The sequence below is a fragment of the Rhincodon typus genome, chromosome 5 (genome assembly GCF_021869965.1).
Source record: "Rhincodon typus isolate 14 chromosome 5, sRhiTyp1.1, whole genome shotgun sequence".
Classification (NCBI taxonomy): domain Eukaryota; kingdom Metazoa; phylum Chordata; class Chondrichthyes; order Orectolobiformes; family Rhincodontidae; genus Rhincodon; species Rhincodon typus.
In genome coordinates, this window is record NC_063336.1 from 51,083,499 (window position 1) to 51,095,289 (window position 11,791).

General features: G+C 42.8%; 1 protein-coding gene across 1 annotated transcript in view; it reads right to left on the reverse strand.

The window, feature by feature from the left end:
- The window catches only part of LOC125480965 (dermatan-sulfate epimerase-like), a 167,759-nt gene extending 162,516 nt beyond the window's left edge, over nucleotides 1-5,243 (reverse strand). The window contains exons 1-3 of the mRNA XM_048597405.1: nucleotides 5,226-5,243; nucleotides 4,835-5,074; nucleotides 2,182-2,389 (exon numbers count right to left, since the gene is read on the reverse strand). Coding sequence (XP_048453362.1) covers nucleotides 2,182-2,389; nucleotides 4,835-5,015 — 389 coding nt within the window. The 5' untranslated portion in view covers nucleotides 5,016-5,074; nucleotides 5,226-5,243. The remainder of the gene's footprint in view (nucleotides 1-2,181; nucleotides 2,390-4,834; nucleotides 5,075-5,225) is intronic.
- Between the last annotated feature and the right edge of the window lie 6,548 nt (nucleotides 5,244-11,791).

The window sequence follows — 11,791 nt, forward strand, 5'->3', positions numbered from 1 at the left end:
ATGAACTGTTCGAGCTCCTCGTGGGAGCACGAGGCGGCGCCGATACAGTCATCAATGTAACGGAGGAAGAGGTGGGGTTTAGGGCCGGTGTAGGTACGGAAGAGGGATTGTTCCACGTAACCTACACCCGAAGGTTGCAGGAACAGCAACTCATATTCCGCTTGGGAACCCTGCAGCCCAATGGTATCAATGTGGATTTCACAAGTTTCAAAATCTCCCCTCCCCCTACCGCATCCCAAAACCAGTCCAGCTCGTCCCTGCCTCCCTAACCTGTTCTTCCTCCCACCTATCGCCTCCTCCCACCTCAAGCCGCACCTCCATCTCCTACCGACCAACCTCATCCCGCCCCCTTGACCTGTCTGTCCTCCCTGGACTGACCTATCCCCTTCCTAACTCCCCACCTACACTCACCTTTACTGGCTCCATCCCCGCCTCTTCGACCTGTTTGTTTCCTCTCCACCTATCCTCTCCTCTATCCATCTTCTATTCGCCTCCCACTCTCTCCCTATTTATTTCAGAACCCCCTTCCCCTCCCCCTTTTCTGATGAAGGGTCTAGGCCCGAAACGTCAGCCTCTCTGCTCCTATGATGCTGCTTGGCCTGCTGTGTTCATCCAGCCCTGCACCCTGTTGTCTCGGATTCTCCAGCATCTGCAGTTCCTACTATCTCTTTTCCCTCTTTATTGTTTTTCAATGTTTGTTTTGATTGTTAAAAAACTTTCCCAATCCTCTGGTTTACCCTTAATCTTTGCAACATTGTATGTTTTTTTTCTTTCAAGTCAACGTAATACTTAACTTTCTGGTTAACCATGGTTGACTTAGCTGCTTCCTAGAATGCTTCTTTCTCATTGGAATATATCTTTTCTGTGAGGCATGAACTATTTCCTTAAATGCCTGCCATTGTTCCCCAACCATCTTTCCTGCTAAACTCCTTCTTCAATCCACTCCAACAATCTCTGTCTTCATTTCTTTGTAATTACCCTTATTTAAGCTTAGCACAGTTGTTTCCAACCATAGTTCCTCCCTCTCAAACTGAATGCTAAATTCTACCATGTTATGGTCACTGTTTGCTAGTGGTGCTGCCGGCCAAACTCACTAGGTGGGACTTCTGTCCAGGAGGTTTTGATTCCCTTTATTCTTTCCTCATTCATGGGATGAGGGCGTCCTGGCAAGGCCAGCATTTATTGCCCATCCCTAATTGCCCAGAGGGCAGTTATGAGCCAACCACATTGCTGAGAGTCTGGAGTCACAGTAGGCCAGACCAGGTAAGGATGGCAGTTTCCTTTCCTAAAGGACATTAGTGAGCCAGATGGGTTTTTCTCAACAATTGGCAATCGATTGACGGTCACTGTTAGTCTCTTAATTCCAGATATTTTATTGAATTCAAATGCCACCATCTGCTGCGGTGGGATTCGAACACAGGTCCCCAGAACATCACCTGGGTCTCTGGACTAACAGGCCAGCGATAATACCACTAGGCCATTGCCTCCCCCACTGGTGGACTCGGCCCTGTCTGATTGATTTGTGTTTCCGTGGGCCTTTGTATAGCGGCAGCATGTGTCTCATCCCTGCTTTCTGGCTGGCAGCCAAAACCTCCAATTCCAAAATGGGATTCTGCCAACCAGTTACAGAATGTCCTAACGAGGGAGTGGCCTTCGCACTTCTTTACCAAAGCCCCTCTTACAAAAATGTGGATGAAATGATTGACAAACTTGGAAGTCTAACTCTGGACTTGGTGTATCAAACATTAAGTTAGCTGCCGTGCCACAAGTTACTTTTGCTGTGCCTTTCAATATGCTGAAGGCAGGTGCAAACTACACTTATGATGAAGAAACATGCAAACTTTGGAGGTCAGGCAACATACGTTCAGAAATACAGGGCTTGATTCCCAATGTAAGTGGGTTCTGGAGGCAGAGGGAGGCAGTTTTTAGTTGCTGAAACTCTGCACCTTCACCCACTACAGGCACCACTCCACACAGCACAATTTGTACCAGTAATGTGGTGAAGGGTATAGTGAGAGCATTATCATTTTATAGTGAGTGTTGCCTACCATGCTGTCACGAGGCTGTCCTGGTACTTGCTAGAGAGCGCTCAAATTTACATGTACTATTTAACTAATCACTCACTAGCCTTTCTTTTGCATTAAACACTTGATAATTTCATCCAATTGACTGCCATCTTACCACAGAAATTCAGTATGGAGTGTGCACCATCTCTGTCCTTTGGCTGGTGTGCCTGGTCCCTCCTGTATTCGATACTTTCTGATCTGCTCGGCTAACCAGTTGCCACTGCCATTGCGCATTACATAGGTATCCAGAAACACCAGTTGACTCTCAGGACCATAGAACCAGTTGTAGTTTGAATCAGCAATGGCGACAGTCCTTTGAAAACCTAGAAAATATAATCAAAATCAAAATTCAGTGCTAAAGAGAAACCACAGAGTGAAGTAAAAGTAAACTGAACATTGCTGTCCCAACAGTCATTCAAAAAGCTGGAGCAGCAAAATGAGAGTTATAATTGAGTGGACATACCAATGACACTCATACCTCAACTGAAATCCTCATTCATTTGATGACAATTTGGATATTTCAGGATTATTCAGCCTTTTCTCCGGTTTACTGGTTTGTAAGTACTTGTCCAAATGTATTGATAGTTGACTAGATTTGCATATATCCCATGTTGTGCTATTTACAGGAGGATGATATTACTGTGTTAATATTTAAACCTTTATCCTATCTTACATGAAGTCCTGAATGTCATCTAACTAAGTTGCTTAGAATTTTTACCAAATTGCTGTTGAGAATGTTTCATATAAAAGTAAAAGATAAAACCAATCTCATGAGCATCGATTGGTAAAGGTCATATGATCAAATCAACCTTATGAAATTAGATTCTCTCCACAATGTAACATCCTTTATAGATGTCATGTTACTCACGTTTTATTCAATTACTAATATGTGCCGCCAGTTGTTGTGATTCCTACAGGGAGAGTGATTTTGTATTTAACCCTGATATCTACAGTAAACAACTTTCAGCAAATGGCTCAGAATGAGGCATCAATGGACAATGAACCAAGGATCTGCCTCCAGAAGTGCCCAAATGATGACAGTGATCCATTGAGCATATAAACTAAACTTTGAAATCCTGAGGGAGTATTGCATTTTCAGATTCTTTTGATCAGGCCCCAGCTACCTGTAGCAATGTTTCAGGTGCATATTAAAGATTTTAGACCACATGACAAAGAGCATACAATATCCTGGCTAACAATCCTTGTCAACTAAGATCCCCAATTAAAGGCTTTGTAGGTCACTTATCTCAATCTTGTTTAAAGAACACTGTTGTTTGTGAATGGCTGTTACATTAACTTATAAAATACAGTAATGAAGTAATTGGAGTAATTAAGATTTTGCAGAATCTTGCACATCATTTAGATAAAACAATGAGTTGTATTTTTATAGAGTCATACAGCATGGAACAGACCCTTCAGTGCAACTAGTCCATGCTGACTAAATTTCCCAAACTAAACTAGTTCAACTTGCCTGCGTTTGGCCCATATCCCTCTTAACCTTTTTTTTCCATGTACTGATCCAATGTGTCTATCACTTCCTCTGGCAACTCATTCCACATACGAACCAACTTCATGTTAAATAAAAATCTCATCTTCCCTCTCAAGTATGTTATAAAAGACCTGACAACCACAATTCAAAGAACAGCCATGGGTTTAGGGTTGCATTTGCAGGGAGTTCTACTGGGTGTCTTGGGCAATAGTGGTCCCTCAATCATCAGGACTCACTTGCGAAAGTCCATTGATACTCAAGTCCAATTTCTCTTGATGTCAGCACAAAAGATTTAAGAACATACTTTTTGATTTACGTCACCATATGTGAATATCCAGGGTCTTTTCCCAATGTAGGGGAGTCCAAACTAGAATGCATAGGTTTAAGGAGAGAGGGGAAAGATTATAAAAGGGACCTAAGGGGCAAATTTTTCAAGCAGAGGGTGGTGCGTGTATGGAATGAGCTGCCAGAGGAAGTGGTGGAGGCTGGTACAACATTTAAAAGGCATCTGGATGGGTACATGAATGGGAAGGGTTCAGAGAGATGCGGAACAAGTAGGACTAGATTAACTTAGGATATCTGGTCAGCATGGACGAGTTGGACTGAAGGGTCAGTTTCTGTGCTGTAGAACTCTATGACTCTATTTTTAAAAAAATCACTTAATATCCCAATTTACTGGTCCAATGGACTCCGGGTTAACAGAAAACACTGAGCAGGTTTCTGTATGAGACCGATTATTTATTAAAAGTAAGTAAATTTTAACTACTCCGCACACACAACATGTAACTCTACTAGTGATAACTCTAACCTTCTTTTAAACTCCTACACACAGGTATAGACAGACATAAACAATTGTCTGCAGTAATCCCCCCTCCTTAAAACCAATAATTTTCCTTCAGCAAATATCGTTGACTCCTTTCTTTGGACAGAAAACTCTTCTGAAAGAAGCAATGATTTAATTCAAGCAAATTGAAATTTATTTGAATACCCTGGTCAGTCACCTGTCTCCAATATCGACAGCAGCAGTTCCTCTCCCAGGGCAACTGTACGCCCAGCCTCTAGGATCTGTTTCATCCCGTGTTCTGTGGAGTACCCTGTCAGTAGCACAGCTGAGATTGTGAGTTTACCATTATGAGTACTAAATAGAGACCGAACTACCTCATAGCACAATGCATTTGGATAGAATCTTCCCTTTTTATGTCTTGCCACTTGTATCCGAGATAAAGCTACTAGAGTGTAAACAACAGTCGAGATAATTTTTTAGATTTAAAATATTTACCTGGAAGCACAGTCCTATAGTAGAAAGCAAAATGCTGCTTGATCCAGGGGTGATCAAAGTGGCTGATATTGAAATGCTTTTGTACCAGAAACATGTACTGGAATAGGGATCTGGTGGTGTAACTGCCATATGCCACACCTTCGTACAAGGACCCATCTTTTACATCCTTCAGTAAAACCATTGACTTCTCAAGAACAGTAAGGGCTTGTTTTGACCATAAGTACGCTTCTTGGAGATAACCTAGGGTTCACAATATGAAAGAAATAATGCATTTGAGGGAAATCAATATCATACTCAAATTACAAATTCAAAAATAGCAACCTTTCAAAAATGGTACCCTTTAAACAAATGTCAAATTCTTGTTCGATAAAATTCACTTTAAAATTTGTACCAGAGGAATTGCGGACAGGCAAGTGCTTGATTTTACTTTTAAAACAGTGGGTAAGGTCACTGTTGAGAAAAGTAAAGGAAGCTTTAGTGGTGGATGAAGCAACATCAGGAACTGAATAGGATCCAGTCATACGGGATTTCAAAGGGGAAGTGTTGTATTGGAGTCCGAAAGTGCAATAAGCACTAGCCAATGGGATGATGCCACAACAGTTTTGTGGGAGAGTAAAGTAGGATCTCTTGGGAGATAAGACTAAGTAAGGCTAGATCCTGCCAACAATCTTTGACATAATGTAAAGTCTGTTCTTATACAAGCAGTCCTGTGTTCCATTCCTGAACCTGTTCACAAGTTGAATTGTATGCAAGTCAGAACACACGCAGGACAATATAAAGAAGCTGTCTGTAAACAGTGGAAATCTTTGTATGTCAGATGTTTAAAATTACACTCCTGCATGGGTTCACATTCCTAAGTATGAGCGTTCTTAAGTTGGACGTTTGTAAATCAGGGCCCCCCATTGCCTGTAAATAGTGACAGAGATGCAATAAATGACATCTTATTTACTTTACAAGATCTCTCTCCTTAGACCAGAAGACAGCTACCCTCAGACATACACAAGACCATACACAATCCCCTAAAAGGAAAGATGCACTTAGAAGACACAGATGGCAGCACGCACATCAGAAAGGCCACGCTTGATCAATGCCATTGAATTATTTAAGGAAGAAACAGAAGGGATAGACAAGAATCATGTGATTGTAGATGTAATATAGATAAATTATATATACTGAAAGGATCTTCGATATGGTACCATAGAGTAGGCTAAAGGCAGACAATTGGGAGCCAGGAAACAGACAGCAGAATTTTATGCAAGCTGGCTACAAAACAGTAAGCAGAAAATAGTGATTAAAGACAGATACGCAAACTACCTATATATGTAAAGAAGTGTTCCACAAGGATCAACACTGGGACCGCTGAGCATCAGGCAGTCGGTCTAAATGGCTTGTTTCTGTCCTGGACACTCAACAATGGGCCGCATTTTACAGCACACCATCAAGTGTGTTTGCAGTGGGAGGGCACACAAGATATATCAGGTGACCAGCCACCACCTTTCCACAAAACCCCAATTTATTCCCATAATGCCACGGGAAGCCTGAAGAGGGAGATGGGGAAGTCACCCGCTAGGCTTCCAACCCTCAATTCTATTAAGAGCCTTAATTGAACGGGTAACTTACAACCAAAAGGATCTCAATCTGCCTCCTGTGCCCCGAAACTCTGGGCAATGGCACGTGGGCCAGAATTTTTTGGCATTGTTTAACAAACACATTGAAGCTGGGTGAGCAGGTTGTGGTCCAAGTTAGGATATGAGCAGAGATAACACAGTGTGGGGCTGGAGGGACACAGTGGGCCAGGCAGCAGAGAAGCAGGAAAGTTGACATTTCGGGTCGGGACCCTTCTTCAGAAATGGGGAAGGGGAAGGGGAAGGGAGCTTAGACATAAATAGAGAATGGAGGGGTGGGGCTGGGGAAGGTAGGTGGGATGGTAACAGGTGAATGTAGGCGGGGAGTGCTGGGGATTGGTCAGTGAGGTGGGGGGGACGGATAGGTGGGAGAGAAGATGGACAGGTCAAGGAGGGGGGATGAGAGGGAGGGTTGGTCATGGGATGAGGCCAGAGATGGGGAGATTTTGAAACTAGTAAAATCCACTTTTAGGCCATCGGGCTGTAGGCTCCTGAGGTGCTGCTCCTCCAGTTTGTGGGTGGCATCATTGTGACACTGGAGGAGGCTAGGATGGACATGTCACGCGGGGAGTGGGAGGGGGAGTTAAAATGGTTCGCGACCGGAAGGTGTTGTCATTTGTTGCGAACAGAGTGCAGATGCTATACAAAATGGTCTCTGAGCCTCCGCTTGGTCTCACCGATGTACAGGAGGCTACATCGGGACCAGCGGATGCTGGGACCACGTTGATGGACGTGCTGGTGAACCTCTGTCTAATGTGAAAGATTTGTTTTGTGTCTTGAATGGATGTGAGGGTGGAGATGTAGGAGCAGGAGTAGCACTTCCTGTGGTTGCAGGGAAAGGTGCCAGGGGTGGTGGGGCTAGTGGGGAGTGTGGAGCGGATGAAGGAGTCACAGAGAGAGCGGTCCCTATGAAAGGCAGAAAGGGGTGGGGAGGGAAATATCTCTTTGGCTGTGGGGTCAGATTGTAGGTGGCGGAAGTGGCAGACAATGATATGCTGGATGTGTAGGTTGGTGGGATGGTATGTGAGGACAAGGGGGGTTCATTCTTTATTTCTGTTGGAGGAGGGCGGAGATGTGAGGGAAGAAGAAATGCAAGAGATGCGGTAGAGGGCATCTGCCTGCCTGCTGTGTTCCTCCACCTCCACACTGTGTTATCTCTGACTCCAGCATCTGCAGGTCTTACTATCTCTCAGGATATGAGCAAAAATGCTTCGGATGATCTCAAGTAATGTGGGATAAATTGTGGAAGAGAACTATAAATGTCTTGGAACCATCAAGTCCGCAGGTAACAAGGGTAAGAAGGTTTCAGTAGCAGACGAGGTAAGCAGAGTGGGATGACATTGTGGAAATGGAAAAGGCAAAGTGATGCTCAAAGCTCTATAAAGATTTGTTTTCCTTTTAATAGCACCCTCCATGTTGAAACATCTTAAAATTCTTCAGAGTGTAATCCAAGTTTAACAGTAGACTCGCTTCTGATCTGAACCAGATATTTATGTATTTTTATGGTTTCCCCATTTTCAATCTTTTGAAAATTAGACCATATAAATGCCTGATTAGGGGCCAGATTAAGAATTATCAGGCTGCAATTTTGAGTAGATTCACTTAACTAGTTCCACTCATCTTTTTGTTAGTATAGAAGCCAGCACCAAGGGCTCTTGTGGTACAGTGCCTACCTCTGATCTAGGAGACCTGGGTTCAATTCCCATCTGCTCCAGAGGTGTGCTATGACATCTCTGAGCAAGCGGATTAGGAAAATATCTGGATGACAATAATCATTTGCGCGTCATTTTGATTGACTTAACCAACTTCCTTAACTCAGCTTCTTGCTGGATCTCACTGATTGTCTGTGCTCCATTACTACTTTTAACTCCAAAGCCCTTATTATCAGTTCCTCCACCTGGTGGGAATGAGCCAGTCGCTGCATGAAAAAAATTAAACATCTTATAGAAGTAAAAGACTTAATGCAATGTTGCTGATCCTTATCCTGCATTTTTGTGTGTTTTGCATGGGCTTCTGAGGCATCCAGCTGATTCAGGTAGGACCCCACTAGTTAAAAGACATACATGACCAGCAATGCAATTTTGAGGTGCCAGTTGATGGAACAGGCATTGTGCAATTTTAACCCATTGGTTCCAGGCACCGAATGGTCCTACAGGAACAGGTTTATACCATTTAAACTTTCAAACCTGTTGTGCCATTCAGTGGGATCATGGCTGATAGCAACATAGGAGCAAGAGTAGGCTACTCAGTCTCTTGAATCAGTTCAAGCATTCTAAATCATGGCTGATCATCTACCTCAATGCAACATTATTCTCCTATCCCTTGATATCATCAGTAAATAGAAATCTATGACTCTCTCCCTTGAACTTATTTAATAAGTGACCTTCCACAGCCCTTTGGCTCTGACAGATCCAAAAGTTCACCACCCTCTGAGTGAAGAGGTTCCTTCTCATCTCAGTGACCTAACTTTGTATATCTGTCTTTACCCCAATATCCTTTAATGCCTTTGACTATTAAAAGTCTCAGTCTTTTTTCCCCCTCAATAGATTGAGCATCAATTGCCACCCAAGGAAGTGATCTCCAAACCATTCTCTTTAGAAGAGTTTCCTAATTTTCCTCCTGAAAAGTCAATTATTAGATGATGTCACACTAGTCCTAGACTGTCATACATTCTTTTTAACAAAACAGGAAAAGAATCAAAGGAATAAACATATCCCTGAATCAGAAGATACGTTTCCACACAAAAAGTAATGGAAAACTTGACACTTTATCTCGAAGATCCATACCAATTCAAAGAATTCTATTTTATATATTTGCAACTTTATATTTTTAATCAAAAGATACTTGACAGTACAAAACAACGATTAACATGTGGATATAATGGGATTTCATGGTTCCCTGTGAAAAAGTCCAGTACCAAAACAGCATATGAAAAAAAACTGGGGAGATAATGTTGTTGAACTAGTAATCTAGTAGTCCAGGCTAATGCTCTGGGGATGTGCTCAAATCCTACTTTGTCAGATAATGAAAGTTAAAATAAATTCCAAACAAATGGAAATAAAAGCTAGTTGAACTAATGGTCACCATGAAAGAATTGTCATTACCACCTCCCTTCACATGCCACCACCCACCCCAAAAAATAACATCTGGTTCACTAATGTCCTTTAAGGAAAGAAATCTGCTTCATTGCCTTCCTTGGTGAGTCCAGACCCAGAGCAATGTGGTTAACTCTTAATTGCTGTCTGAAAGGCCCAGCAAGCCACTTACTTCAGGAGCATTCAAATGGAAAACACAGTGATGCCCATGGAATGATTAAAATCAAATCTATTCAGAACAAGAACAGTTTCATGATTATTGTACATCCTCTATCTGCTCGTGTTTTCTTTTCATTTGACTTCCTGTTATATCTTCTCCCTTTATCTTGTGCTGTAATCCCAAAGTGATGGTCCAGTTCTCACGCTTTCAGTTTTCCTCATTTTTAGGTGGAGACAATAAGTGTCGGCAACATATTAAATGACAACAATTCACCATAGACAGGGCTAAAGCCTTCCTCAACCAACAACCAGACACAAATTCTGCTCCCATTTTAAAATTAACAAACACCTCTTTTAGACTAATATAATGTAGACATGCAGGTCCACTAAAAGTAACAATCCAGAGGAAGTTAAACTCCTTGGTTGAGATGATAGCAAACTGGCACTAGATGGCACTATTTTTCATGGATTTTGGAGAGGCTCTTGTAAATCATTAAAGAACTTTTACAGGATTTTACTTTCTCTAAAATACTACCACCTAAGGATAGTAATAGGTTGCACTGAATTTATAGGACATCCAGGTATTTGAAAGACAGTATGGTCCTTTTGTTATTCAGTGGCTAGCCCAAACCAAGGCTCAGTCAGTGTCAGTGGTATGGGACAGGTTTGCAGACATGATACTATTGATACAGCAGCACATGTGAAGTGCCCTTAGTTGTCACAGGAAGGCAACGGAGACAAGCTGCCCTGTTAGTTGCAAAATAGTCAGCGCATCTAAAGCTTAGCTTTAACCGCAAGATCAGATAGATCAATGCAGACAAAAAGTAACAAAAAAATTAAAATCTCAAATCAGATCACAGATTTAAAGGATGTGGACTGGTGACCTCTCAGGAGGTGGGTTAATTAGCCAGTAAATATATTTAAGGAGGCTGTATGCCTCCAATTTAACAGGTTTTAAAGTTTTTTTCAACTCATTTTAGCTGTGTTTCTTGGGGTTCCTGAACTCCAGCAAGCACAAGGTAGTTTGATGGGGCTGGATCTATACAGTAGGTGTAATATCAGCATTGCTTTGGACACCCAGGAGCACGGATGTCTCATTGTGCCTCAGTAAGATTCTCTGTCTCCCTCCCCATGCTCAACCAGTATTCCCCAAACACCATTCTCTGACTCTCAATCTCACCCTCCCCCACTTTGTACACCCCTGATCATAATCTCCTCTTTGCCTTTATTCCCCTGCATCCCCATCTCCCATGATCTTTCCTTCCTCTCTGTTTCCTGACCGAAGGAGCCTGCCAATCAAGAGGGAACCCTGGTAAAAAGGTGTAAAATAGTTCCTGGTGTTGATTTCATTCAGAAAGCTGAACTTCTGAGGAGAATGGAATTCCAGGACAGGAATTCAGAAGTAGAGACACCTGTTGCATGAGGTTCACAGCCTTGGTTTATCTTTGGTCATAACCTATGCCCCTGCCATAAAATAACCCCAGAGGGCAGTGTCAGATGATGCAGGAATCATCTTACTTCTTAGGCAGTCCCTCAGAAGTGAGGCAACAGCTATTTCCACTCACGAGTTGTGGATCTGGAGCTAAAGAGTCCAATTCCGAAATCACACACCCATTCTGCTGTGTATTTGGCTTCCACCTGAACCTGTCAGAGATGTCCAGATTATGGGCACTTCACAAATGTTTCTTCAACACTTTGGGTAATCTTGGGCACAAGATTCCCATGAATTGGTGGGGATGTTTTTTTTTTCAGGAAGTCCTCAAAGCGTTTTCTCTGCCCTTATGGAAACCACTTGCCTCAGTAAAAAGCTTCTTTTGGAGCTTTTGTACTTGGACGATCTGATCTGCCTAAAACAGATCAACCGTAACCAGTGACAACAAGGTGCAGGGCTGGATGAACACAGCAGGCCAAGCAGCATCATAGGAGCAGAGAGGCTGACGTTTCGGGCCTAGACCCTTCATCAGAAAAGGGGGAGGGGAAGGGGGTTTTGAAATAAATAGGGAGAGAGTGGGAGGCGGATAGAAGAGGGATAGAGGAGAGGATAGGTGGAGAGGAAACAAACAGGTCGAAGAGGCGGG